The 25019-nt window shown below is 37.3% G+C and overlaps 2 protein-coding genes across 2 annotated transcripts; one reads left to right on the forward strand and one right to left on the reverse strand.

Moving 5' to 3' along the window:
• The first annotated feature begins 56 nt into the window (after positions 1-56).
• On the forward strand, positions 57-3000 carry LOC145491713 (trafficking protein particle complex subunit 1-like). The gene is made up of 4 exons (XM_081470960.1): positions 57-237; positions 442-512; positions 1299-1437; positions 1980-3000. The coding sequence occupies exons 1-4, from the start codon at positions 139-141 to the stop codon at positions 2094-2096; spliced, it is 426 nt and encodes a 141-aa protein (XP_081327086.1). The 5' UTR covers positions 57-138; the 3' UTR covers positions 2097-3000.
• Positions 2785-24967, reverse strand: LOC145491692 (uncharacterized). The gene is made up of 29 exons (XM_081470930.1): positions 24852-24967; positions 24002-24235; positions 22623-22770; positions 22246-22355; positions 21475-21660; positions 20705-20740; positions 20377-20457; positions 18446-18562; positions 18246-18344; positions 17776-17931; positions 16690-16770; positions 15794-15826; positions 15558-15638; positions 15137-15232; positions 14788-14865; positions 14292-14354; positions 13674-13729; positions 13403-13468; positions 12976-13090; positions 9258-9644; positions 8645-8757; positions 6950-7049; positions 6823-6858; positions 6233-6293; positions 5645-5760; positions 4739-4849; positions 3745-3962; positions 3472-3655; positions 2785-3327 (listed from the first exon to the last, which is right to left on the reverse strand). The coding sequence occupies exons 2-29, from the start codon at positions 24185-24187 to the stop codon at positions 3055-3057; spliced, it is 3387 nt and encodes a 1128-aa protein (XP_081327056.1). The 5' UTR covers positions 24188-24235; positions 24852-24967; the 3' UTR covers positions 2785-3054.
• Between the last annotated feature and the right edge of the window lie 52 nt (positions 24968-25019).

The following is a 25019-nucleotide window of genomic DNA, read 5'->3' on the forward strand; positions in this document are numbered from 1 at the left end:
CTATTTCTTCAAAAAGTTACCGCTGACATATTTCTGAACCCGCGAAACATACAAAATTATGCTGGTCGGGGAGTCGGCCGGAGAGTGAGTCTAAAATCACAAGTTTATCTCATTATTATTGAAAAATAAGCTTCAGAAATGACCATTTATAATCTGTATGTATTTGATCGGAATGGCACATGTCTTTATTATGAGTCTTGGAATAGACGTAAAGAGTCAAATATGTCAAAGGACGAGGTAAGCTGAGACGTGACTGACATTTTATTGGTTATTCACAAAATCATTCATGTACAGTAGTGCCGTTTTAACTAACCTTCAACTGCACCTTATGGGAGGGGGATACTGGCTCATATAAGCTGTAAAGGTATGTTGGGTGCTAAATCGAGTTTTCGGGCGCAAACGGCGCTGTTAAATTTAAAATACAGTCTTCCTATTTTCTAGGAATTTAAGCTGATGTATGGAATGCTGTACTCAATCAAGTCATTTGTGGCTCGGATGTCTCCCTCGGAATCGTATCCTCACAAACTGTCGGAGTATTCTTGAAATATCTTTCTTATCATGGCAGTGAAATACGTAATCAATTAAGAAATGACTGATGTATCCTGTAGCATCTAAGATACTGTGTGATACGTGTACATGCTGGGAAGTTTGGAGAGCACAAAAGAAACGTAAAAACAGTTGCTTGAGGCACAACTGAGACCAACTCAAGTTTCTTAAGTGGTCTCTACACTTCACAGTGCTTCGTGTCTTGATGTAGCACAGCTGAAATCATGCCGGTGAATCAACATTGGTTTATGACATAATTTGCCAGTGGGACATGTACAAAGATGATCATTTACTTGCACATGAAAAAAATTCTCTGGTGAAGCAAAGTTTACTTTGCTCTTGTCGTGAGCATGCATCATTGTGCAGTTCCAGAAATATCCATACTCCTCCACTGGAGGGATCATTGGAATTTCCTGGGGGTGGGGGATTCTGTAACACTGAAAAATTTAAAGGAATGTATGAAAAGTTTTAGAGGGCTGGGTTGGGGGAGGGTCTTAGACAAAATCCTTCTGTGCTAGGGAGGTACGGATATTTTCTGGAAGTACACATTGGATTATGATACATGCTTATGTATACAGAGTTTGATAGCAGTCATACTGATATACTGTATTTTGATAGTAAGGCTTTGCTAGTTACCATCTGTGATTGTTGGTGGTTCACTGGTTCTGCCTGAATGGGGGCAATGAAAGAACTGATTCTCACCCTTCGTCTATTTGAAAAGTTCACTTGAGAAATCCTTAACTCAAAGACAGAAAAGATGGATTCTTAAATTACCGAACAAGCAAGTACAAGCTCCATTTCTATGAAACACCAACAGGGCTCAAGTTCATCATGAACACAGATTTGAGTGTTGGAACCACAAGAGATGTTCTCTTCAATATATACAGCAAGGTATTTGACGGAAATTTATCTGTTTCTCATCGCCTTCATGCTTAACAATGTATTGATGTTGTAAGGTGAAATTAGATGATGATCAGAACTTTACAATACGTAGTGGGAGCAGGGATGGCACTGTGGCGAGAGCACTGGCCTTATACCAATGTGGCATGGGTTTGATTCCGGCCCGGTGCTATATGTGGATTGACTTTGTTGTTCTTGCCTTTGCTCTGAGGGTTTTTCTCCTGGTTCTCCAGTTCTCCTCCCTCCACAAAAATCAACACTTCAAATTCAAGCTCACCCAGGGTAGTGGACCCCCAGGAAAACCAGCTAAGGCTGATGCGGCTTCCTCTCTAAATATCGTTGTTTAGTCTTGTGTTGCAGCTGGGTGCAACACGATCAAGTTAGCAACTGGAAATGATGCAAATTAGAGAAGAAATTTACATCATGTTGCAAATGATCACGTTGCACTCAGCTGTAAACAACCATATACATGCCTGCACAAAGTTACATACATTAATGATATCATCAGTAATGATGTTTTGCTTCCTTTTCAGATTTATGTTGAGTATGTGGTAAAAAATCCTCTTTGCCGACTTGATGAACCCATCCAGAGCGAGTTATTTGCTTCCAAGTTGGACACATACATTAGAAGTTTGAACATCTTTAACTGAACTAGATTAAACTTAGCCAAATCTCCTACAAACAGTTTTCCTAGGTTTCCCCGTACCGTGACTGTTGAACAAGAAGTGTAACATACACAAGAAAAATGGCTGTGTGAAAATTTGACTGAACTCCAGTTTTCACTTCTCACATGGCAAGCCAGAGAGAAATAAGGGGCTGGCCAATGAAAGACAATGTTTGTAAATTAATTCGAGTCATATTAACACTGGAGGAAGGTGGTGTTCTGGGGAAAGTTCATTTCTTATAAAAGAGATGCTCTAAAGGGGATGTTAATTTTGTCAAGTTATGGACCTTTTTACTAATGCCATGCTTTTTAATTTTTTCTTCATTCAAACAAAAAAATAGGCATCACCACTTGATTGATCATGTCAAATTTAGTACATATTATGTGAAGTTTGATAAGAATCCATTGCAAACTCATGAATATATGGGACCCCAAACTTGACAATAGTTACAAAGGAATGTATGCCAGCAGGCAATGCTTGCCCTCTGGCATACATTTCTTTGTAAAAATTGGCAAGTTTGGGGTCCCATATATTCATGGGCTTGCAACTGATTGTCATGAAACTTTGCATGTCTACTAAATTCAGCTTGATTGATTGATCTAGACTATGAAGGTGGTTTTTGCTTGTAGAAAAATACCAAAGATTACTGATATAGTGTAACATAGGCAAAAAGGTCCATTATGTTAGATTTTCGTATTTCAACATAAGTCAGTCAACTCAAAAGATTTATTCTCCTTTGTAAACACCCAATTTCTGTTTGTGTCAGCAAAGAGAATCTACTCTTAAATGTAACATGAGAGAAAATAACAAACAACTGTTTCAATCAGATTAGACTTCTCTCAGATCATAATTTATTAGAAAATAAAGCTATGATATTTTGCTTTCCTTTGCTCTGTGAAATATATTGACAAGTACAAAAATAAATGATAACAAATTATAGAAGCTATCTCCAAGCATTAATCTTGGTTTGTTTCCCAGCAGGAGCAGGCTTTGCTTTGGTTTCTTTACTTTGCTGTGTAGTTTTTGCTGGCGGTTTAGTTCCATCTTGTACCCCATGGTATCTGAGGGGAGGCCCTACATGACTTGATGCTTGTTTCACTGGCTGTTTGTGAGCTTTTGTCTGGCCTGGTTGCTCAGTAGACTTGGTAGTCTGGCCACCTGGTGGGACTATAGGGTGACCACTTACAGAAGGGTCCTGGGTTTGACCACCTTGGACCTGTAGAAAGAGAATAACAAGTCCCAAAATATCTTACTGTTTCAATGAACTGGCAACTGTATAGGATCAAGCTGTTTAGTTCTGGTACAAAGAGCTATACCCGGTGTTATTAGTCAAAGAAATCAGTGACTTGTGTGTTCTCACCTGTCTCTTGTGAAAGTTAGTGTCCAGACTTCTTCTTGCCTTGTTAGCTCCCATTTGTTGTTGTCTGTGAGAAGCCTGGGGAGGAGAGTCCCTCACATTAGGCCCAGGCCCAGACTGCTCGTGTGTACTGTGGCTCTTTGTGCTGACTGGGTTTGGTCCTGATGAAGAAATGTTACCTAAAGGGCTGATAAAAGAGAAAAGCCATCAAACATCACATGAAATCAATGTAAATGCAAGTTTGCATGAAAAAGCAGCTCTTTCAAAAATACTCACTTGTTTTGAACACCTCTGAGATAAGCAAAGAGTTGCTCTGCTGTCAGTTGTGGCTGACCTGGCCCTGAGAACAGACCCAGCATTCTGGACAACTGACCGACCTGTTGAGGAGTTAGAGCCCCTGGGGGTGGAGGTTGATCATCACTGTCTCTTTCTCTCCGGGGTGGAGTGTGTGGTGCAACTTGAGCTAATCTTGCATGCAGCAATTGAGATGGCATCTGTTAAAAGCAAAAATGCAGACAGAACTAGTTTTCAATGAAACAATGTTATTTCAGATGTGGTGGACATAGCAGTGATTGCTGAAAACAGTAGAACCATCTACTAGGCTTTATAAATGGATGACTTTTTTTTAAATATTCATGCCCACAATCATGTGATTATGTGACGACTTTAATATTCTCAAACTGGCCCGGTTTGCTTTTGAAATATGTCATTGTTTTGCACATTGCAAAATGAAAAAGCATAAACACAAGAATTATTTATCTTGTGGAGTGTTGTCGCCTTGCAAGAGGAAACCAATCTAATGTGACATGAATGAACCACAAGCCTGAGGTAACCTGTGGTGTATTCTACAATCTGATTGGCAGTGGAGAATCAACATGTCAAAGTTAAATCAAGAGTGCTCAATCCACATGTCCTTTTGATTCCCACAGTGAAATGTCCTAAATGACACTTGGAAATTCTCAAGTTTTTAACATTTTTAAAATTGAAACCCCCAGGCTGTTCTCAAGGTTTCATTTCTGTACTACTGCAAGACAAAACAGTGCTGAGTTATTGTTGGCACATGCAAGCATAGATTTTGTCCAAGATTTCACTCCTATGATGACTTTTATTGACTGTTCTCTGTGAGTTGATCTGCAAACATTTAAATGTTTTGAATATAAATCAGAGAAGTGAAGATCTGCAGAGATATCTGAGAATTAAGGTAACCACACTCAAAATAATTTCAGTTATATCATCTTTTTAATTACAATAATTGTAATTTAACTATTACCTGACTTGTAAAACCATCTCTCCTGGCTTGTACTGGCATGCTGAATGAACCTGGTGTGACTGTGGTCTTTGTGAAGGCTGGTTGTGTTGGTTGTCCCTTATGTTTACCATCCTGTGCAATGAATATAGCATGAGGAGACCCTGTTGCCTGTAATGATTTTTCTGCTCTACCATATTTAAGTGGAGAAGCTATTATGTCTGCTCATCAAGGTGAATGCTGACTTCGCAAATCAAATATTTTGATTTGTTTGTTTGAACGAGATATAAATGGTTTAAGTGCCTTGAAGTTTGTAACTACTAACAATGATTAAATTCTTTTACAGCAATTTTCCAGCAAAATCTTTCTGTTTGAAGAACGTTTCAGTGACCATCTTTATCATCCCTGATAACTAAATAAATAAAATTACTCAATTCTGATTGGCTAAAAAGGAGTGCAGTTTTCATGTAACACCAGTGCAAATGTGAAACACGAGTGAAGATGGCTGAATATCACCCAAAGTTCTCCAAAGACTTTCAAACATTTTTGGAAGTTTTGTGAATATTCTCAGAAATGTTCAAAGTTATTGGAATACCAATCACACTGCAGCCTGCCTAGGAAAGAACATGTAGATGACCATAAATAGTACATGTTTTCAAGTGTATTATTAACAAGTAATCACATGATTATTCTCATCCAATTTTGAATAAACAAGCAATTGTAAATGTTTCAAAGACTACAAACTGCATGAGCTCATAGGGCTTACAATGCAATTTCATTAGCCCTGAAATCATGTGATTACCAAAACAAAAATCAACAGTAGGAATTAAATGTAACTGCGCCATTTATTTCATCTTCACCATTTCTCTGCAGAATTACTTGAGGGCCATATATATTTTCAAAAATATATCATTATAGTAATGACTCTACCTGACAGGAGTGACTGCTTGAACCTGTGGGAGGATAGATTGGGGTGGTCACATGTCTTGGTTCAGACTGATGATCTGATTGAATGGGAGATATGACTCCTGATGATGAAGATCCATCTAAGGTTTACATGAATGACAAAATAATGATAATGATGATGATGATGATGATGATGATGATAATAATAATAATAATAATAATAATAATAATAATAATAATAATAATAATAACCTAGTAGTGGTCATTATCACCAGCAGTCTACCAGGCAGGTTTTGTAAATATACATCTACTTCCATCTCATGGAGACTGGTAAATTTGTGACATGGTGGTACAAGCTACCTTTGAGGGTGTTCGATTACTTTTAACAGCCCCTTGCAAAATTGCAAAAACATAACAGGACTGGAGATGATATCAAAATTCATTTGATAAATAGACAAAGAGAATTTGATCATATATATAATGAAATGTTGCCAAATGATGAGCCATCCTACCAGGTTTGAAAGTTTTGAAAGAATTGGAAAGACAGACTTGTACAAACTGCAAAAGTTTACAGCCCATCTATACTAAGTTATAGTAAAGGATTGCACAAACCTCGCACTTCAGCAGTTGAAGGAATCAACATCAGGCCATTTGGGAGGTGGTCTTTTTCTTGCTGCAACAAGACACAAAAAACCTGCTTTTCAAAACGTGGGAGACTAAAAATGAATGAGTTAACAATGTAATGTCAACAGTACAATCTCATAACATTCTAGGTATCTTTCTAAGTGACAAAGTTAGCATGTGTAGTGGTCAAAACAGTAAGAGTACAAAGATAGGAGGCAGCTTAGTTCTTTGGAGGGGGAGAGGGACGAAAGACGGTTGATTTAGCACTATCAGAACCAACTTCCCAACAACTATGATAAAGCCTGCAATAGTAAGACTTCAATAGATAATAACAATTCTCTTCACATGGTCTGAAACTAAAGCAACAAAGCTTTCCACCATATCTCACAGTCTTCCTTAGCAAAGTTAGCTCCACATTGTCACGTGGCTTCAGGTATATTTAGTCGCATGACAACAAGTGGTTGAAAATGATTGGTGAATTATAGCCCCCATCTCTATTTAAAGTTGGACACTAGTCTCAGATTATTATATAATTATACATAATTATAATCTTGACTTAATACCTTTATTTAAATTACCTCATAATGTTGATCTCCAGGTGATCTTTGCAGGAGCTGAAGAAAGTCAACAAAATAAATACAATTAAGTGAGAAAAACAGGTTGGAAAAGCAGACTCTTGTTTATTATCTTAATTGAAGAATTTACCATTTTCACATAGTGATTCAACTCTGCTTGACGTGACTCCTGCTCCTGAAGTTTTTCTGAAATAGTATCCTCTGTCACAGCAGCTATAGGTGAAATGTGCCTGTTAATCAAAAAAGTACATAGACCTTGAAAGTAAATTTCATGCAAAAAATACATTCATGAAAAAAGGTCAAGTCTGCATACAAACCAAGTGGCCCAGCAGGCCGGAGCTTATTCTGGTTTCTGTAGCATGAAGCAACTAGGTAGATAGACAGAAACTTTATTAAGAATGTCATCAACCACCTAGCTGGGGAAAAACTCCCCTACTAATACGGGGACATAACAAAAACGAGTTAAATTAGAAGTAAATACTTAAAAAAAGAAAAAAAACCTATAGCTATTAACAAAAGTAAAATTTAAATCCAAGTTAAAATATGTTATGAGACAATGTACAGTGGATTTTATAATACAATAATACATACTTCAAAAAAATTCTTTAGGAGGAGCAGAGTGGACAGCCTCTGCAGCCATCATCTAATAATGCTTCAAGATTGTTGAGATTTCTGATGTTCGTCTTAAAAGTGTTGAGAGATGTGGCCTCTCTTATGCTCTTTGGTAATTTTGACCACAATTTGGGTCCTAGATATCTGATCGAGTACTTACCATATTTCACCGAGTTAAACCTTGGCATTGTAAAGTCAGATTGTCTTAAGTTATACGTACTAGAGTTATTGCTGAAAAGATCACAGAGATAATAGGGGCATAACTTATGTTTAACTTTATACATCAAGGTAGAGAGGTCTTGAAGTCGTCTATTAAGTAATGTGGGCAGACCGGCCCTCGCGAGCAGTTGATTATAGTTTGAGCTGTTGTCCTTAAAAACTGCTCTGAGGCCTCTTTCTTGTAATCTCTCCACTTTTCTAGTATCGCTAGCTTTACAAAAGTGCCATACTAAGTGACAGTAGGTAACGTAGGGTAAAATGGCGCATTTGAACAATGTTAGTTTTGACTGCATAGGAATTAGGTTTCTTAATCTCATTCCCCCTGGATGGAATGCTAGTCCATCCCCGCAGGGTTACCCCCAGCATTAACTTCCCTGGTACCCATTTGCGCACCCTGGTGGAGAGATATATCTGAGAGTAAAGTGTCTTTCCCAAGAACACAACACAGTGTCCTCAGCCAGGGCTTGAACCCAGACCACTTGAACCAGAGTCAAGCACCCTAATCATAAGGCCACCGCATCTCCACTTAATCAAAAAAGGTATAGTTTTAAAAATTTTGGTACAAAATGGAATTTCTGAATTTCTGAATGTCAAAATTCACCATCTTTATTAACTTATCACTGCTCACGATGAATTCAATAGCGTTGATCCTAGCAGTATGCAGGACACCTATCATATATGAACTCAGTTAAATGACCTTGCTCTCCATGAGTTCTCGTAGCTCAGTGGATAGAGCACCCGCCCGGTGTTCAGGAGGTCATGGGTTCGATTCCTGTCGGGAACTCAGAATTTTTTCTTTGTCCCATGCTCATGTCATGTTGATTAATTCACCTTCACATTTCATTAACGAGCTTAAAAAAATTCACCATCTTTATTAACTTATCAAAATGGAATTTCTGTTTATAACCTCCTGAGCTTCCCATACTCATTGAAGGCTTTCAACCTGAAAAAGAAGTTGGTGTTTTGATGGTACCAGTGATAGTACTTAGCTCACCTCGGTTGATGCGTGTCATGAGGATAGACTGACAACAGTGTGTTATTTGTCCCTAATTCTTGTTCTAGCAGAGTTCTTTCCTTATCATCGGTATCATCGCCGTTGACTACAGACTGGAATGAGAATAAATTGTAAATGATTAATTTTGATTCAGTAAGGCCTAGTTAACAAGCGTCAACCTTTTCATGAGTAGAACCTTAATTGAAGAAAAGGAAAAAGATTGACTTTTAAATTAATTATTTGAGTTCAACATATTTTAATTGAATTAAGATGAAAAGCAGTTCGATGTGGATAGTCAGGAAGAAACAGAGCCTCTGGTTTAAATGTTGAACATGGCTTGGGCCAAGACTAAGCTAATAAATGAATAAACTGCAAATACACAAACCCATCTTGATGTAACAACACCTGAATGTTTGATGCTAAAATTTTCTGAAAAGACAGTATTAAAGCTTGTCAGAATTACCTGGTGTGCCACAGCTGATGAATGGGCAATGTTGGCCCTCATAAACTGATCAAATTGATCCACTTAATGCTTTTTTCCTTGACTTGTGCAAATAAGTTAATATTTACTAGAAGTCCTGACTCCCTGTTGGGGTTAGGACTGGAAAATTACCTGACCACTGATAATACTTTTGTCATTGTCCAGAACAGCACGAAGAGGGAAAAACTCAAGACCACCAGCAGACTGGTCATGCAATAACACCTCGTGTCTTTCAGAATCACCATTCATGCTGAGATAACTAGTTGAGTACATTCCACTGTCGGTGTGTGAGCTATCGTGGGTTACATTGTACACTGGTCTAGAAGATGAGTGGAGACTTGACAGTGGTTTTTCTGATATTTTCAGTTGTTGTTGTAGCTGTGAGGATGGGAACAGAGCTGCTGTGATTGGCACTTTATCAGGCTGGTGTTCTGTACTTTTTCCCCACTTGAAGGACGATGAGTCTTTAGTGTTCTTCATGAAAGAACCATGATCTTGGCTAAACTGAAAGGAGGATGTCTGAAAAAAATCACAAGGAAAGTCTGGGTGCTGAGATAGGTAAGCTTAGCATGCTGCAGTGTGTTTGAGGATTCATACCTACAAACAATTTTGACAGACTACTGATTGTGGCAATGAGCTAACTAATTAAACAAATATCCTTTAGCTATTAACCACAAAATGACCAATTCATGAAGTTTTCTGGTTTTTGGTGAAGTATTGCTATTTACAATCAAAAAGTACACAGTCTTACATTGCAGTATTTTCACATAGCATTGTACTTATAATAGTCATCATTTCCACTTAGTATTGTACTCATTAAGAAAACTTTTATCAAAACCTGAGCAAAGAAAAAAAGAAAAACCCTCTATCAAACAACAAAAATGAAAAACCTCAAAACTGTAACAAAGTTTGACCAGTAGGATGTACTTCACAGTATTTTAATAGCGACCACTTTAAATGATGATACCCTGTAGGGTTATCAATAAGGGCCATAACCAATAACACCTGTTATGGCTGAGTATGTTTGAATTGCCCTAAATTATACCCACATAGGAAATGGTGTTTGTCATTCATCAAAGATGGCATGACAAGATGTCAAGACCAGTAACATCTAGTCAGAGTTCTGCTTGGAGGATACCGGTTATTTCTTTAATGTCCTCTGTTTGCTGGGCTACATGTATGTTTATAATTAATATTATTAATAATTGAAGGGGTGAGTGCAAAACCATGCTAAGTGACGATTTGGGTGAAAAAAAAAATTTTTCGCGAAAGGGCTTGAATTTTTGCATGTGGTCTTCAATGTAATAGAAAAACGCGGCCCTGTATTTTTGTCGCTGGTTTTCGCTTCGTTTTCGAGTTATAACGTATGCAAAAATACTTGGCTTTTCCTAGCCATGTCTTTAGGAGTTTATTTGTTGAACAGCAAACAGGCAGACTGTTTATAGTGTATGAAGTCAAAATCAAATCTCACAGCATATATAGAGCGGAAATCTGGGAACAGATTGTTGACATCGGCTATTGTGACGTGAGCACAACACGTGAATCGATCGAGCAGCAAACGAAATACCATCGAACTAAAAAGAGATGTGCCGCATTAGAGCTCTGTCAACTAATATCTTAAGCATTGTGTTAAAGTACCTCGTGTGCCTGCCTGGTGGTTGAGAGGCATCATAAGCCCTCGATAAACCCGTAAGTCATCAGCACGTTTTAAAGAATCAAAACGTGTTCTGAAACTTCGAAGGTAGCTGATATACCGTAATCGTGTTATCGGCGTTCGAAGTCAGATCGAGCCAGGCAGCAAAGTCCAAGAGCAGTTCTTGCCCAAGAAAAATACCCTCTCGTGAGTTGTGGCCCATTTGCCAAGCGTTGCTAGTGTCAAAGTTTGGAAAGCGAGAACTGGTTTTTGAGTGATAAAATTTGTCTTGTATCGACCGCCATGTTTTCCCGCGCACGAGGTGTAAAGACTCTTCCCGGCATGCATTGCGATCACGTTCTGCTCGCGTTTCTCGAACTGGTAACTAGATTGTTTCGGCTTTTTTCATTTAAAGATAATAATGGCCAACAAGTAGCGATCGATTGTAACATAGATCTGTGATCCAGGTTGCTTTGATTTTATTTCATATCGGCATGATTTGTAGTGTTTTGAACTTCTGGGATCAGCGGACATGCAGATGTATGGAGACCCGTACGTTGCGCAGAAGGGTTAATTTGTTAAACTGTTAGGCGGTGCGTGACATAAAGCTACGATCGCGTTGGTCGAAAAATATGTATTTATCTCGTGATTTTTAGCCATTTAAGACGTTGCTGTGTTTGGAAAAGTGCTTATTTGATGTTTATTTGTTCAGTGCAGATAGTCATTGTCCCAGATAACCAAAGTAAGTTCCAGATGTTAACACTATTTTCCGGCCGCCATATTTTACCTATTTAAACCTGAAATCAACATTTTTGAGCTTATACGTTGCGTGAAATTAACATTTTGCTGTTTTCTAAGTGAAATCAACATCCTTGCCGTCACGCGTTACCTGAAATCAACATTTTTACCTATTTAGACCTGAAATCGACATTTTTGAGCTTATACGCTGCGTTAAATCAACATTTTTCTGTTTTCTAAGTGAAATCAACATCCTTGCCGTCAAGCGCTAACGTGAAATCAGCATTTTGACCTATTTAGACCTGAAATCAACATTTTTGAGCTTATACGCTGCGTGAAATTAACATTTTTCTGTTTTCTAAGTGAAATCAACATCCTTGCCGTCACGCGTTAACGTGAAATCAGCATTTTGACCTATTTAGACCTGAAATCAACATTTTTGAGTTTATACGCTGCGTGAAATCAACATTTTGCTGTTTTCTAAGCGAAATCAACATCCTTGCCGTCAAGCGCTAACGTGAAATCAGCATTTTGACCTATTTAGACCTGAAATCAACATTTTTGAGCTTATACGCTGCGTGAAATTAACATTTTTCTGTTTTCTAAGTGAAATCAACATCCTTGCCGTCACGCGTTAACGTGAAATCAGCATTTTGACCTATTTAGACCTGAAATCAACATTTTTGAGCTTATACGTTGCGTGAAATCAACATTTTGCTGTTTTCTAAGTGAAATGAACAACCTTCCCGTCACAGGTTAACATGAAATCAACATTTAAACCTTTTTTGACCTGAAATCGACATTTTTGAGCTTTTACGTTGCGTGAAATTGACATTTTGCTGCTCTCTAAGAGAAATCAACATCCTTGCCGTCGCGCGTTAACACGAGTCAACGTTTTAACCACTTTTGACCTGAAATCAATAAATTTGAGCTTATATAAGTTGCGTGAAATTGACATTTTGCTGGTTTCTAAGTAAAATCAAAGTCCTTGCGGTCGCGGCGGGCCGATCCTTTGTTATAATAAACCGAGGCGAGACTTCGACTTATAACAAAGGCTTGGCTTGGCTATTATAACAAAGGGTCGGCTCTGTTTATCATAACAAAGGCCCGGCTTCGTTTATTTGAAGACCTCGGCGGGAAAAGGGCGCTAGGTATTTTAATCAAAAGTGAACTTTGTCGAAAACGCTCCAAATTTCCCATACAGTTTTGTTTAGGTATGTTTAACAATGTCCCGTAGTTTTTCCGCTAAGCTTCGCTTCGTTTTCGAGATATTGCGTATGCAGAAAAACCACTCGGTTTTCCAAGCGGCGTCTTTATAAACGAAGCAAAAACCAGCGACAAAAATACAGGACCACGTTTTTCTATTACATTGAAGACCGCATGCAAAAATTCAAGCCCTTTCGCGAAAATTTTTTTTTTCACCCAAATCGTCACTTAGCATGGTTTTGCACTCACCCCTTCAATTATTAATTGAAATACCTGTTGTGTTTCAGATAAGCCTGGGGAAAGCGTAGCAGCACTAGAGTTCAACAGCTTAATGGCTTCATCACAATGAGCCTGCATCATTTGCTGCAGGCGAACTGACAGAATCTGTCTACAAAATAACATACATTTAACGTACTGTAAGTGGATGATAACTATCAGTTGAGAATGATTTAATCTGCTCACAATTCAGCCATCAGTGTATACAAACTCAAAGACAGGCCCAAAAGTATCCAGGATACCTTAATTGTTAACAACAACTGTTCGTAACTGCACAGACTAAGGATGACAGTGACATAACTGTTACTACCCATGGCAAAAATATCCTCTTGACTATCTTACATTTTTGCAATCAACACTGTGACAGTGTTCATTATTACCACATCATTACACCTCTAACACCCCAAAACAGCATCACAATTACCTTTCTTTTTCCAAGTACTGCCTTGTATTGGAAAGTGATGCCATCTTTTCTTGAAAACCACTTATTCTAGAGGAAATACCAGCCAAATGACAGTAATGTTTATATAGCGTCACACCAAAATATTAATGGAAGAACATGCACTCACTGTCTGAAAACATTGAACAGACATAAAATTTGCCAAATATTGACAAAAAATAATCAACTTTTTAGTTGACTGTTTCCATGAACATATGTGGTTTTTACACGTAACACTGACTGTGCATACATGTACCTCTCTTCATATTCATCACTTGTAGACTTCAGCTTAATGTCCTTTCGTTTCAGCTCCTGCAGAAAAACTGGGTGTTAGATGATCCTTTTTTCAGTTTCCGTGCATAATGGTTCAGCTCTAAGCTACTCAAAAACTACTGCCCTAGCAGGAACAATTAAAGGGATACTATCACAACAGTTTTACTGCATTTTTGATCAAAACCTTTGGTAATTTTGGAACACTAAGTTGATTGATGTAGGTGAATTGTCGAAGGAAGGGCAAATTGAAATTATTTTTCTGCAATTTTTCCAAGACATGACTGCAACAGAAATGAAAAAGTCTGGCAAAATTAGTTTACAGTCTTACCTGTGGATATGCATGACGAGAATTGATGTTGGCACACTTGTTCAATTTGATGTCGCAACAGCTAAGTTGTATGTACATGTTTGTAGACTTACCTCATTTAACCTAAAATCTACTTTTTAGCTTCAGTACACTTGAATCAGGATGTATAGAATTGTCTGGCAAAACTAGACCACTATCTTTAGGTTTCCATTAATGAAACTTTGTCTTCTAGAATCTGACTTTGAGTAGTGTACCTTTAAGAGACATATAAAATACACCTTTATCACAACCTACCTCATGAAATTTGGCAAGCTGCTGCTCAAGGTCTTCCTTGTGTTTCTTATTCATCTCCAGAAGCTATAAGTTAAAGAGATCAAGAACATCAGCGTTACAGGAAAATGTGATTTCTTGCTTTAACTCTTGAACCAAAAGCAAGCGGAGATCATGATTAAGTCAGACAACTAACAAGTTTTTAGCACATCAAACAAGCCCCACAGAAAATACATCTAAGTATGCTAATTCAAAGCTTGTTTTCTTTTTTAACTAATAGGAACCTTTAGATTGGACTACGAGTGCGAGATTGAGTATGAGAAAGTACTGTAACTTGCGAATTTCAAACCACTGACATTTTCAAGAGCCCTCCCTTTTCATGTTGGTTTTAGGTAGAGAGAGTAGCTCAATTGGGATGAGATATGTATGTGAAGTGATAGTGGAGCCTGCAAACTAGAATTGAAAAGTTGCTCTCGTACTTGATCTTACACTCATACTCAAATCTGAAGTCCCCTAATACCTGTTTTCTGTGTGATTCTCTTAGGTCTGTTTCTGTTTGAGACATTTGCTCATGTATCTCCTCCAGCCGCTCAGTCATCTGTTTTAAGGTAAAAATGAAAAACACTTAAAATTTAAAAGTTTCAGTTATTACCATTTTCTTTCTCGTTAATAATTAAGAGGTGTTCTCCGTATTCAATTATTTTTTTGTCAATGATTAATCCATTAGCCACTTAAGATAAATTGTAGCACAAATGGATCTCAAAACTGATGAGTAATTAACACAGGAACATTTTCCCAAATAACTTAACACTAGTTTAGACAGTTTCCCCAGATTGTATGGTTGTAACTATTATGAATTGCATTGCAACCTCTCTCTCCAGTTCAGCTTGTCTCTCTGTCTCCTCTTTTGTTCTGTTTGCTTCATGCTTAGCTTCCATCAAGCGGAGCTCCATCTTCAAGCTCTCCTAAAAAGTTTAGAATGCAACATTAAGATATAATTATGATTATCATAATTAATAAGTAAGTTCAAGTGTCTAGAGTCAGCTTTGACATAAAGAGCAGAAAAAAAGACTATAACTTTAGATGGTCTATTCATGTTATAACCTGTTTCATTTTTAAACCTCAGATAAAAACGGAAACCTCAGGCAAAAATCACTGTAAACAAAAATCGCCTGTAAACTATTTGACTTCAGACAAGATAAAAAGTCATTCATTACAAGCTCTTCCATTATTAATAACTATAAACTGCTCTCAGTAAATTACAGTTGAGTTAGAATGTAAAATGACTACCTTTTCTCTATTGCTCGTATCAAGTTCCATTTCAAGACGCTGAACTTCTTTTTGAACTGATGCAAGAACAGCTTGGCCATCCTAAATAATTAAAATGATTAAGTTATTAAAATACTTTATCATGGCAGTTGAAATAGTAATCAACTTTTTCAAAAACTGTATAAGTAAATGAACAAGTTTTCATAGGTCTGGGCTTTAAAATGCTCCAATTGAATTTTAAAGAAACAAGAATTTACCTTGGATGCCTGTATTTGTTTTTGTAGCTTTTCCTGATGGAATGAAATATTATGTGCCAACCTTTAGAATACACTTAAAAGCCCTTTTAAGCTAACTACAGCATAATTATGAACTCTTATGCAGGTATCCAAGTATTCTTTGGACATTTGCAAACTGAATTCATGTGATTACAAATGCTGCATTCATCTGCCCCACTTCCTGTTGTGCACCCTTGATATATATTATAATCCATCCAACACCTTTACCACACAGTTATATCTTTCCAGCGGGGTTTTAAAAAAAACAAACGTTTGAAGTGGACAGCTTTTTAATGTGTGAGTAGGAAGCGGATTTTCTAATTTTTTTCTGAAGAATCAGACAAATAGCCAAGCAGCCAATAGCCTGTGAACACAGATAGATTTCAGCTTTTGTTTCTTTGGCGGCGTGAAACAAAAGCTGGAAGTCTCTCTGTGTTCGCAGGCTACTTTTGACAACCTTGTTGTGGTCACATACACCTGTTTTTACACCCTCCTATCCACTCAAAAAAGAGATAAAAGAGGCTCTGCTCGCAGGGTGCAGCTTTTATGCCCACTGTATGTGCATTATCAATTGATTGATTAGATTGCGAAGTAGGATCTAATCCCTAGATAATAAACCCTTCACCCTTCAGGGTCTTAATGCTTCTATAATTTCAAAACTTTTCAAAATTGAATTATTGCTAGTTAAAAGCATTCACGACAAAAAATACTGTACTAGCCTGTAGTCACTCAAGATACAAAAAGGCATTCTTAGCTACCAGTATATTAAATAAACACACACTTTAATTATTAAAAATGTATTTACTTAACTATTCATTCTCAGAAATTAATCAATAAGTCAATTAATTATTACATACATCACAAATATTTTATGATACCTTTTCTCTGGCCAAAGCCTCATTGTGTTCAGCTTCAAGACCATCAATTCTTGACTGGAGTTCTTCAGAAATCTTCTCTTGCTTAAATAAACAGAATAATAAACTTAAATAAACTTAAATAAACAGAATAAACTTCTCTTGCAAATAAACAGAATGAATGAATGCTTAAATAGAGGTTAAAATGCATGACAGTAAGTGGCTTTGAGATTAATAAATTATTGTTATAGGCGATTTGCATGATGGCATCATTTGACTACCAAGTGCTACCAGGTTATCCTTCACTTTGGCTGTTTCTTATAAATGTTAATTGGGGCAATTGTTATTTAAACCCCACTGGGACTTCAAAATTTAAATAACAAAAAACAAATTAGAGAAATTCTGGTAGTTGTAGTCAAGTGACTACTGTGCAAATCTGCTATTGTCGGGTAATTTAAATACAATTTGGCAATCACCTAATTTATTTGTAATAACTCCAACTAAATGGTGACACAAACAAGGGGATGTGGCTGTTTATGGCAAACATTCATCAAGTAACACAGGAAATGGATAAATCAAGTAAATGCACCTTCACGCTATATCAACAATTTTTCAGAATTTTCTTGAAATAAACAAAAAATCACCTTGTTCCATAGTTCAATTTATCACACCAAATTTAGTAAATCTACAAAGTTTCAAAAGAATCTGTTGCAAACTAATAATAATATGGGAACCCAAACTTACAAAGCATTGCCACCTGGTATACATTTCTTTGTAAAAATAAGCAAGTTAGGGGTCCCATATTTTTATTAGTTTGCAGCAAATTCATAGATTTACTAAATTCGGTGACATAAATCGAGCAATGAGGCTTATGTTTTGTTAGAACAAAAAAATCAGAAAGGCGTGACATCAGTAAAAAAAGTCCATTGTAGGTGCTTGAAAAGGGTACTGTTGAAGTGATCTTGCAGGTATAATACTGACTGCTCTGTACTGTTGCTATAGATTTATAAGTTAAATTACAGTAACTACTAATGGTGCCAATGGTTTTCCAGCGATAACATTGTTTTGTTTTTAAATGCAGGGAAGAGAAAAACATGACATTTCACTTACTTCTTTCAAAGCTTGGTCACATTGAATGTACTTCTCTTCTGTTTCTTCCTTGTCCTTGATGACTTGCATTTTTTCGTGTTCAATTTGCGACAGTGCTTCTTTTTCTTTTGAGAGACATTCTAGTAGCTTGCTTCTCTCCTCTTTTTGTTGCTTGAGCTGAAAAATCATTCAAAACTGGTGAGAACTCCTAAATTATTAAACCTGTCAGACACTGTATACAGTAAGTTATGAGTAAATTAAAATCTTGTAGGTTAGCATTCTCCTTTGATATTGGTATTCCATCACATCATGTACATTACTAAAGGCATCCACAGACAAGTGTCGATCGATACCCTCAATCGACACTCAATCAACACCTCAATCGACATCTTGATTAACACTCAACCAACATCTTGATCAACAGTCAATTGACAGTCAGTCGGTAGTTGACAGAGTGTCAACATGAGTGCATTTTCAAAAGGTTTCACTACCTGCGTCTGTTTCTCTCTCTCAGCCTGAGCAGCTTTCTCCTGCTCCTTTGTCAAAGCTTCCACAGCTTGTGCTAATTCTTTCTCAAACTGTAACAACATCTGAAAGACAAATATTAACAAACAGGCTGGTACAACATGTCATTTGAAATGGCACATGAAGCACTGCTACATGGAAATGTCACCTGTGACAAGATGGTTACCTCTTGTTGTCGTTGCTGAGACTGTTCTGCATTTTCTCTTTCCACTTTCAGTTGATTGATAATGGCTACCTTCTCATTTTCGTGTTTCTTCCATCCATCGACAACTTTAGCCAATGTCTGAAACAAAAGAATATAAAATCACAGTGACAAGTGGTTGTGCAGTATTACAATTTCTGTAAGTAAAAACTGATGACATTCTATATAACACTCAGTTGTGCATACAGATTACATATTAAAAAATGTAGTTACATTTAAAGTGCACCTAACCCCCAAATTTTTTTTTCGCTAAAACAAATCTAGACTTTATTTGAAGCATTTGGGCGAACAAATTTTTGAATTTGGTTGAATCCTCGATTTTCTATGCCCTTTCAAAGTCGCGATTAAGTGTTTCACGACCGCGTTTTAGGGAGTCTGGGGCAGCGGTACCTGATGACGTCTACCCAGGAACCAAACACAATAGCGCCTCAGTCAACTCACTGTATTTGCTCGAGAAAATAGAATGCAAAACTAATCGTTCCGATGTATTTTGGGACTAAAACGTCCAAGTTTTGTCTCAGAATCATTTCTTTTTCGTCACTGGAGTCAGAGTTAAGTTTCGATTCGGAAGGCTCCGAAATAAACTTCGATCGAGCACGTTCGACAACTCTGAACTCTCTGCTTAGAGCAATTTACAATATTTCAAGCGACGACGGGGAAGACGTCTTTGCGGACGAGCTGCTTGTATATTAGGAATGGAAAGCTAGATACGAAGTGGAGGAGCAGGCAAACGAACAGCAGGAAAGAAAACTCAAGGACTGCTTTGGATGGTAATTTCGTCAACTAAACATAAGATTCCCACGCGTGTTTATAGCCCGTTTACATTTGTCCTTACCGAGAATGTATTTTGTCAAGGTTCTGTTAAATCCAGTTTGTGTTTTACTTTCAGTTGAATGCTTCACGTTTATAAGAGCGACGTACGTGTTGCAGTTTTCGAGACTTGATGACCTCCAAAACATTGGCTTCGATCGATTGAAAATCGTATTGTTTGGACCTGTATTTTTGAAGCTGCGGGAAGCAAGGCGGAAGGAAACATTTCATACAATTACCGATTTCACATTGTCACACGTTTTAAGTCGTAACTCCAAATAACCAATGTAAATTGTTCTCAAAGTTTGCAGTGAAATTCGTCGGATAAGCGAAAAGGATGTGTTCCCTAAGCGGTCCGCAGATAATGTTACGCGGTCATATTTTCGACGCTATTGCACAGAATCTTTGTCACACTGCTGATTTCCAAACCTTCGAAAAACTCTGTGAGTCTAACAATTTTGTTATCATGTAATTCTAGAGGATTAATCTTCGACTTTCATCTAAATCGAAAGAGAAATAAGTGTTGGTTAGCGGCGTACAGTTGCGATCTATTTACATATCAGTATAACCGTACGCTTCTTGATCATGACCGGATCACACAACTTTGCCGGTTATGTTATAAATACTGCGGGATTGGAAGATATAGGTTGTCGGTGGTATTTCTACAAATTGCTGGTTAGCTTTAAGCAGAAAATTTATGAAAATAGCGTTCGAAAGTCTGCGGAACAAATTCCAGTGAGAGTTCTTCAATGGTTCTCACAGATTCAGTTCGCTTGTTTCGGTTCGACAAAATCAACTATCGTTTACGTCTTTATTGCACCATTAGCCGATCATCGTCAGTAAATTGTACAGTATATCTTTCTTTAAATCTGGAATATTGCTGCAACAGCCGACAGCACCTCTGGAAGGCGTTTCTGCGCACTTTTCGAATGTGTATTGCACCATCCTGAAGGAAATGAGAGGAAATGAGATATCCAAAAATTTTTTCGCAGAACTATTTCAAATAATAAGTAGATTCGTTCTAGCGAAAAAAAATTTGGGGGGTTAGGTGCACTTTAAAAGATCAACATACAGTAGCCACCAACCTTATCAAGTTGTTCAATCATTGCATCCTTCTTCCTTTCAGCAGACACAGCGACTGCTAATTGCTGCTGAACCTCAAGTAACTGTAAGCAGAGGATGTGAAATTAATCTGTGACTTTCTCAGAGTCCCTGGGACAATCACTGACAAAAGATCTCATATTTTGTGATTACATTTGAAGCAATGGCACAGCACTACAGTCTGATACAGAGGGTTCTGTCTGTTACATGCACTTAACGTGATGAATTAAATTTTATAATAAAGGCATTTGCTCACTTATTTTATCAAAAGATTGTTGCATGCCCTAGTTACTTCTGGAAACAAATACTAACCTTTCCATGCAACTCTTGTATTTGCTGCTCGCAGTGCTACAAAAAAACAATAAATAAAAACTCAGAAAATTTAAAAATGACAAAAGGGTCAGGCTGCACAGTACTAGCTTGCAGGAACTTCTTCATGCTTGTACAGTTAAATGAAGAAATCAATTCTTTAGAAACAATTTGAGTTATTTCTTTATTATATGTTTTATTATATGTTATTATATTATGTTTATTCTCAGATTTTCATGACTGTATTGTGAAAAAATAGAGAAAGTTGCACAGAACAATGCTAGCTCCAGACCTTGCCAGATAAAATGAACAGCTTAAAATGTCATTGAGGTGTAATTAACCCTGCTAATGCTTGCTCTCACTTTCAGTTCCTAGTCTGACAACAGGCGTTTCGTTAAGGGTTAAGCACTGGGCAAATTGACCGGCTGTGAGGATGATTTTGCCTGCCTGGGTTGACCATCTAGTGGAAAGTTTTTCTTATAATTAAAAGAAGTTCAGTTCAAATAGTTTTGCCTGCCTGTAAAACCAGTTACCCTCCTGCTGTAAATGTTAATGAACCCCCTGCAGCTGTTGACAAATAAATTTATTCTGCACTGTTTAATCATTACCACACAGTCGTTTCTTTTTAAGATAGTTCTGAGAAGTGGCTGGTATATTAAGAAAAAAAAATAACATATTTATTTGATCTTTATTCTTCTTACCTTTATGTAACAACTGCTTAAAGATGCGTTCACGAACATTGCAAGGAGAAACTAGAGTTAATCATCACTAACCTTTCTTCTGAACCGTTCCTTCTCCACCTGATCTCTCAGCAATGAATTTTCGGAAAGAAGTGTTTTATCACTTGTAACTTTACTGCTAGGAATTGGTTTTAACCTTCTATCTCCTGAGAATGAGACCATTTGTCTTGTGTGTTGATCATGAGATGGCATGCCTTGCTCGGCAGTTTGAAAATGGACCTAATTAAAACACTAAATATATGAAATTTGCCATAACAAATAAAATTTCTCTCTGCACCTTTTCTTGAGTGGTTTTAATAAATTATTCGCTTGTCTTTCATAGTTTTCATCGTGATTGTTTAATTCTCTCCTTTCTTTGACAATATTACCAGTAAGCTGTATTTATACCCAATCGCACCTTTTGGCATGCTTCGACGCCATATCAGGCGAGTTTGGTTGACTAAAGGTTTTGTATTTTGGTGATATGCTATTGAGCCAAGATACCCATGGTAAGACCAAACAATGCTGATACACGTATGCTACCAAAGTACCATAAAGTAAAGTACATATATTGTGTGTAAAATTAGGTATTTACTGTATCCAAATTCAGTTACGTGATCATATCACAGCCATAACAGGTCAATGACTTGATATTGCAGGATATCAGGACAGTAGACCCAGGTTCTGATTAGATATGGTTTATATGCAGTTTGTACCCTTATATCACTGTTACAAACAGACGTCCTGAAGAGCAGTCTATCTAGAGGAAACCAAACCCAAAGAATTTTCCATACAAAATTTTTATGCAAAGTTAACCAAAAATACCTGTAGCTCAGAAAGTGGGGAAGAGTTTGGCAGCAATCTTTGTAACAAAGATGTAGTTTCAACACTGGCAATGGATTCTTTATCAGCTTCATTACCTTGTGTTTCATAGTCTGTAAATAAAAATGGTAGAGTTAAAACAGTGTTAACTGATTAGTACCTAATTAACACTCTCTACATTCAACATTGTAGTGCTTTTAATCACACACAACAAGACTTTCACACACATTCTTAGAATATAAACAACTCACAAGAATCTCACTTTTAGTTTTCTAAATTTGAAAGTGATGAATGAGTCCCCAAAACATCATTTGTATTATTAATCCCTAATTTTCATTTTTACATAAATAATGGTCCCATATTTTACTACTCTAAATCACCTGCAGTTGTTGTACTTGGTGCTAGTTCATAATCTCCCTGATGATCATTGAATCCTTTATAGTTTTGCAGCATCAGTTGAAGATGTTCCCTGACTTGTTCCATTTCTTGAATATCTGTATTTGTCATGTTGCTTAACTCCAACACAGGCTGAAGAGGAGAGAATTGAAGACAAAGGTCTCAGGAAAATAAGGAAGAAGGGAGGGGTACAGAAAAGAGAAAAAGTACTGGGCAGCAGAATCAATGTGACTTCAGGAGAGTAATGGGTTCTGTGCATGATCTGGTCAAAAAAAAAATCTCACCAGTCGTGCCTGACTTTTCGGATGACGTGTACTTAAGGCATCCACGGTCGAGTGTTGATCAATACCCTAGATCAACCCTCAATTGGCAGTTGATTGAGATCTTGATTGACACTTGATCAACATCTCCATTGAAATTTGGTCGAGAATCGGCTAATGTTTACAGACATGCCATCAAGTGTCGAGCGATACATGTGAGTCGCATGACACTTGGCTGACTATTGACCCTGTCGATCAAGATGTTGATAGAATGTCAACCAAGTGTGGCCAAGTATCAATCAAGATGTCGATCAATTGTCAATTGAGATGTTGATCGAGGGTCAATTAAGGGTATCAATCAACATGCAACTGCAGATGCTTTTAACCTTCTAGCATTACAGATTTTGTGGCATATAACTGGTTCATCCACGACTTAATGATCGTGCATTTTTTTTTATGCATCATGCTTTTTGTTAGGTGACAATTGTTCATCTTATTACAGGGTTGTCACAAAGTTTTGAAGTATATAGCATTATTGTTAGAGTAGACAGCTGATTTACCATCTTCTTTCTAAGGAATCAGACAAATAGCTCAGCAGAGTAACCAGAACACATCCAGGCATTGTCTTCCAGAGCTTGTTATCCTTCCATTGGTTAATATTCTACTTAAATCTAATTGGCTGGCAATCAAAGCTCACAAAACTAAGAACTAGCCAGAGGTCATGATTTTTTAGTGCAAACCAAAAAGATTGTGGCCTATGAGGATGGCTTATGTTTGTAGCTGATATAACACACCCGGATTGGTTAATTTTAGGAAATTAATCTCCTGTAATACCCAAGGGCTGATTACGTGCCTGCAAAAACTAATTAAAACTAAAACTACACTAATTTAAAAAAAACATTTTATATAAGCCATGTAAATAAATTAGTTATTAACCTTGGATAGATGTTCTTTATGGAAAAACCTCAGCCTTGCTATATTAACCTCCCTATCATTCAGTCAATAATGCAAGGTCTTAGTTTGAGATTTCCACATAAAGACCTCAGTCTAAGTCAATAAATAACTGTTAATGATCCTTCGGCTTGGGCTTAATTAACTCTTACTGGAGCTTCTTTACTCTTCAAGGGGATTCCTCCATTTGCCATCTGTGGAGGAGGTGAGATGTCAGGGGTGACTGGGTTAAACAACTGTCTGTGCTGAGTCTTGATGTCATCAGCTATTGACATGGTGTGCGTCATTGTGGACTCATATGGCATGGATGAAGCTGTGGATTGGGGACTGTAATCCATTGTGGAATAGGATTGGTAATCAAGAAATTATCGAGTTCCCCAAATTATCTGAAAGAAAACAAAGTTATAGTATACAACAAGCCAAGTTTTCTGTTTTTAAATTTAGCAGAGCCTGCTGCAGAGATGCAACGTGATATTCATCTCCAGTAATAACCCATCTGACAAGTAATGTCACTTGACTGACCACAGACCTCACTTTCAAAGCATGAAAGAAAAACAACGAACAGAAAGCAAAACCTGTTCAAGGGGAAAACTGGTCCACGCACCAATAAGGTAATAAGAATTTATAAAGCTTCATACTGATCGATCATGAACAGTCAAATGCAAATGCAGAATACAGGCTAGGGTTTACGCTGCTGACTGAATGACAGACCTTTGGACAGTATGAACTCAAGATAACATCAACTCTAAATTCTGCTGAAAAGAGCTGGACAGGTCAGGATAGAAACACTAAGTTCACTTCATGTGCTTATATTCATCAATAACATAACGATGTAAACCATTAAAACGAAGTTGTTTTTGATTTGCATCAGATATTTTTTGAAGAGCACGCGAGATGAAAGTTAGAAGACTCAAGCCCAATACAACAGAATACAAGCGAACACAAGAAGTCCTGTCCATCAATCTATAAAGACCAAGTAAAGGTACAAAATAAACTTCTTACCCAACTTAAGAGCACCGCAATGAGATCCACGCACTCTAGGGAAGTAAAAAGGTGAAAAAAAGGGTTGAAAATAAATTACCAAGATCTCGATGAGCTCAACTCCGACCGTTGTGAAAGCCAAACAAACAGACCAAGTAAAATATACACTAGTACCAGTGCCCTGTGTGA

This window comes from Orbicella franksi, chromosome 7 (assembly GCF_964199315.1).
Source record: "Orbicella franksi chromosome 7, jaOrbFran1.1, whole genome shotgun sequence".
Classification (NCBI taxonomy): Eukaryota; Metazoa; Cnidaria; class Anthozoa; order Scleractinia; family Merulinidae; genus Orbicella; species Orbicella franksi.

What these genes read in the sequence shown, in the direction of transcription:
- LOC145491692 (XM_081470930.1), bottom strand. Translation starts at nt 24,187, where the DNA reads ATGGATTACAGTCCCCAATCCACAGCTTCATCCATGCCATATGAGTCC. An exon ending in AGTGATGAATATGAAGAGAG is followed by an intron (nt 13,469 to 13,673) that starts GTACATGTATGC and finishes TATTTCCTCTAG; the next exon opens with AATAAGTGGTTTTCAAGAAA. An exon ending in GCTTATCTGAAACACAACAG is followed by an intron (nt 9,645 to 12,975) that starts GTATTTCAATTA and finishes GATTTTTTTCAG; the next exon opens with ACATCCTCCTTTCAGTTTAG.
- LOC145491713 (XM_081470960.1), top strand. Translation starts at nt 139, where the DNA reads ATGACCATTTATAATCTGTATGTATTTGATCGGAATGGCACATGTCTT. An exon ending in CAAATATGTCAAAGGACGAG is followed by an intron (nt 238 to 441) that starts GTAAGCTGAGAC and finishes CCTATTTTCTAG; the next exon opens with GAATTTAAGCTGATGTATGG. An exon ending in TCTTCAATATATACAGCAAG is followed by an intron (nt 1,438 to 1,979) that starts GTATTTGACGGA and finishes CTTCCTTTTCAG; the next exon opens with ATTTATGTTGAGTATGTGGT.